The sequence below is a fragment of the Colobus angolensis genome, unplaced genomic scaffold, assembly GCF_000951035.1.
Source record: "Colobus angolensis palliatus isolate OR3802 unplaced genomic scaffold, Cang.pa_1.0 Scaffold37, whole genome shotgun sequence".
Lineage (NCBI taxonomy): Eukaryota > Metazoa > Chordata > Mammalia > Primates > Cercopithecidae > Colobus > Colobus angolensis.
In genome coordinates, this window is record NW_012117043.1 from 265,384 (window position 1) to 269,942 (window position 4,559).

Here is a 4,559-nt window from a genome sequence, read left to right on the forward strand (position 1 = left end):
TGATCCTCGCCCCTCAGCCTCCTGAGTAGCTGGGACTACAGGCATGCACCACCACCCACCCTTGGCTAATTTTTAATTTTTTTTGAAGAGACGGGTCCTCACTATTTTGCCTAGACCGTTAAAATCTTTTAGTTTTTAAAAATATTTTTTAGAAATTTCCCAAGAAGAAGGTGCTACCATACAGTGGATATCATCTGTAGAAGCAAAGATTGAAGACAAAAAAGTTCAGAGAGAAAGAAAACTCACTTCCGGAAAGTTGGAGCATCTCAGAAAGGAAAAGGTAGAAAAATGTTTTGGGGCCAAAAGTATATATATTTTCTGACCTAGTGACTTATTCACTGCACCTGGGTTATTCTGTTGTTGACATGAATATAGTTTTGTGAAGACAGATGGTTAATTACAGTCATTTAGATTTTACTTTAATGAAAACTTAAAGCAAAGTAGGCGTTTGTGCTGTGGGTGAACATTTTAAAGTTTAAATTACAGATACATATATAAAATTCTTGACCTGCTCAAGTTTCAAGATTGATAGTATGTTTAGAATTACATTTTTTAAATTTTGTAACCCCTTTCAATAAACAAAATTGACTCCCTTTCTTCTCTATGTTGAGCTCACCGGTTTAGAAGGATTTCCTCTGACACAGATTAGAGGGTTAGAATTCTTAAAGAAGGTATTTTATGACTTGGGATTAAGAGGAGTAGGATATGGAAGAAACAACAAATACACCCTTTTTGTGTCTGCTGTACACCTGCCATATTCCTGATGGAGAGGTGTGTTCAGCTCACTTCAGGGATTAGTATGGCAATGCTTCAGTAACCCAGAAACCAGAATTTGGCTGTCTCTGGTCCAGAGAATGGGGAAACAAACCAAATCAACACTACTAGACTCTACTTTTTGGCATTCAGTTTTAATAAGCAGAGTTTTAGGGTAAATCATCAAAAAGCATTGATACTTGTATGCCAACCACCATATTAAAATAGTAGATGGATTCAATGCCTGACTTCTAAGAAGTTTATTTAAGGTTAGAAGTTATGACTGTGATAATAACACATTAATATGAAGAAAGCATAGACATTTTATGGAGGTTTTCTATGAAAGGGCGTGAAATGTACCTAATGTCTGTGATGTTTTGGTTGTTGGATTTAACTGAAAGGTTTCATATGCTGCTAAAGGTTATCCCAGAAACTGTTAATGTTGCTTTAAAATATCTGAGAATGTATTTATTTGGCCATATCCATGGGGGCCTCTTTACTTCACTTTTCAGATAAACTTCTTACGGAATAAACACAAAATTCACGTCCAAGGAACCGATCTTCCTGACCCAATTGTTACATTTCAGCAACTTGACCAGGAATATAAAATCAATTCTCGACTACTTCAGAACATTTTAGATGCAGGTTTCCAAATGCCTACGCCAATCCAAATGCAAGCCATCCCAGTTATGCTGCATGTGAGTATGAAGATCTAGAATGCCTGTAACATTCCTTCCTCTGTGTGTTTGCTCATTCTCTTCCCTCTCTTCTTGAAATTATTCTTTCCACCTTATTTCCCCTGTTAAAATCCTTCACTTCCTTTTAGGTTCATCAATTGCCTGTGCCTCCATAAAAGTTGCCTTGATCACTCCATCTAGATGTGATCTTCTTCCTTTTCCAGTACCATTTCCTCCACACTGCAGTTCTCCTTGGTATTTGGTGTGTTCTTTTCCTTACAACATTTATTTTACATTTTACACTACTTTGTATTCACACCAATCATTTTTTTTTCATTTTACTAGTGTGTAACCCCTTGGAGAATGGGGATTGTGTTTCATTCGTTCATTGTTTATTTAGTTTATAATGCCCAGGAACTACTCCAGAAATACAAATGCTTTCTGAAGTTCTTGTACATAGCCTGACTTATTTTTCCCAATACTTTTTATAATTAAAGTACACTTTACATACAATAAAATGCATAGATTTTTAAGTGCCCTGTTTAGTGAGTTTCAGCAATGCATATCCTGTGTAACCACTATTCCAGTGAAGATGGAGAACATATGTATTACCCCAGACAATTTTCTTGTGCCCTTTCCAGTCAGTCCTCACCCTGCCCCTGCTCAGAGGCAATTTCTATTCTGATTTCTACTACTGTATATTCATTCCTTTTGCCTCTATTCTAGAGTTTTACATGAGTGGAATCACACATTAATCTTTTATTTCTGGTTTCTTTCACTTTGTGTAATGCTTTGAGATTCGTCTATATTACATATAGCAATAGTTTGTTACTGAGTAGTATTATGTTGTATGAATATACCACAATTTGTTATCCAATCACTTGTTGATAGAGGTATGGATTAACTTAGGTTTTCGGACATTAAGTTTTTCTGAGGTTTGTTTCTGTAGCAATGAGAGTTGGGTTTTTTCCCCATGTAACCAAGATGGCCTTCAGTTCTGGTTTCCAAAGGATATAAGATACCTTTTCATCTATGCTAGTCCTTTTCATTTTCTTTGAGAGCTGAAATGAGAATACATTCATACATTTAAATGATGCTGTTGATTCATGTTATAGTAAATGTGCTTTTAATTTTTGTTTAAGATTGTCTCTGTCATGGCTTTAGCTTAAAGCTTTAAAAATCACAGTGGGGGCCGGGCGCGGTGGCTCACACCTGTAATCCTAGCACTTTGGGAGGCCGAGGCAGGCGGATCACAAGGTCAGCAGATTGAGACCATCCTGGCTAACACGGTGAAATCCCGTCTCTACTAAAAATACAAAAAATTAGCCGGGCGTGGTGGCGGGAGCCTGTAGTCCCAGCTATTCGAGAGACTGAGGCAAGAGAATGACGTGAACCCAGGAGGCAGAGCTTGCAGTGAGCCGAGATTGTGCCACTGCATTCCAGCCTGGGCGACAGAGCAAGACTGCATCTCAAAAAAAAAAAAAAATTCGCAATGGGCCAGACATGGTGGCTCACGCCTGTAATCCCAGCACTTTGGGAGGCCGAGGTGGGCAGATCATGAGGTCAGGAGTTCAAGACCAGCCTGGCCAATATGGTGAAACCCTGTCTCTACTAAAAATACAAAAACTAGCTGGGTGCGGTGACTTGTGCCTGTAATCCCAGCTACTTGGGAGGCCGAGACAGAAGAATTGCTTGAACCCGGGAGGCGGAGGTTGCAGTGGGCCGAGATTGTGCCACTGCACTCCAGCCTGGGTGTCAGAGTGAGACTCTGTGTCAAAAAAAAAAAATCACAGTGAGTTTTTGAAAATTGTCTCCTATAAATTACTCTGTGCCTCAGGTCATTGCCATTTTTTATTTCTTCAGCCATTCTGTTTTTAATAAAACCTTCCCTAGTGATTGAGCAGTACAGATACCAGGACAAAAAGTTGGTTTTATAATTTTATTTTGACAATAGTTAAGTGGAAAAGAAAAATTGAAATGATATAACTTAGGTTATGAATAATCTTTGAGTTTTAGTTATCTGTATTCTTTACACCCATTCAAAGGGAATTCAAGGGCAATGCTCAGAAACTTTGTTGGGGCGATGGTGGCATGGATGGATGATGTTGGGAAAGCAGATATGACTTGAATGAATGGATTCATTACGTAAAATTTTATTTGTTTTTTTCTAGGGCTGGTAACATTATTTGACCAGGCTCTGAAAAATTTATGTACTTTCTTTGTAGTATTTAATAATATCCTATTTTTTAGGGTCGGGAACTTCTGGCTTCTGCTCCAACTGGATCTGGAAAAACATTAGCTTTTAGCATTCCTATTTTAATGCAGCTGAAACAACCTGCAAATAAAGGCTTCAGAGCCCTGATTATATCACCAACACGAGAACTTGCCAGCCAGGTATGACTTGTAGCTATTGAAGAGAATGTGATTGGTGTTTACTTCAGTGATCTTTCTTATTTGAAGGTAATAAAAAGATCTTAAAAAAGCAAGGCCCGTGTCTTCTGTCATGGTCAAGTATCCTCTACGCAGCAGAGTGCTCTGGATCTTACACCATGTGGGCAAATCTTTTAAGTCTTTCTATAAGTTTCTAAAATGCAATGATTTTAATATTTACACTTCTTTGGTAAATGCTTTAAGGTCTTTGAAGTTGAAAGGCTAATGAAATACAGTCCTTCTTGGACATTTGTTTTTCTTATCTAAAAAAAATGAATACTCATCTTAGTTTTGGTTTTTATTTATTTATTTGGTTGGTTTTAGCCACAGATTCTTACTCTGTTACCCAGGCTGGCATGCAGTGATGTGATCATGGCTTACTGCAACCTCAAACTCCTGGCCTCAAGAGATCTCCCGGTTTAGCCTCTTGAGTAACTGGGACTACAGGCACATGCCACTGCGCGTGGTTAATTTTTTTCTTTTTGTAGAAACAAGGTCTCCCTATGTTACCCAGGCTGCTCTTGAACTCCTGGGTTCAAGTGATCCTCCCACCTTGGCCTACCAAATTTCAGGGCTTACAGGCATGAGTCATTATGCCTGACTCATCTCAGTTTTTTTTTTTGAGAAAGGAAAAGTATACAGTGATCTGTTCCACCCTCCCAATGTGCTTAATATAAAACACATACCAAGTATGAGATA

General features: G+C 38.3%; 1 protein-coding gene across 1 annotated transcript in view; it reads left to right on the plus strand.

Moving 5' to 3' along the window:
• DDX52 (DEAD (Asp-Glu-Ala-Asp) box polypeptide 52) overlaps positions 1-4,559 on the plus strand; it is a 32,023-nt gene that overhangs the window by 10,855 nt on the left and 16,609 nt on the right. Inside the window, exons 3-5 of the mRNA XM_011953615.1 lie at positions 153-280; positions 1,266-1,451; positions 3,681-3,824. Coding sequence (XP_011809005.1) covers positions 153-280; positions 1,266-1,451; positions 3,681-3,824 — 458 coding nt within the window. The remainder of the gene's footprint in view (positions 1-152; positions 281-1,265; positions 1,452-3,680; positions 3,825-4,559) is intronic.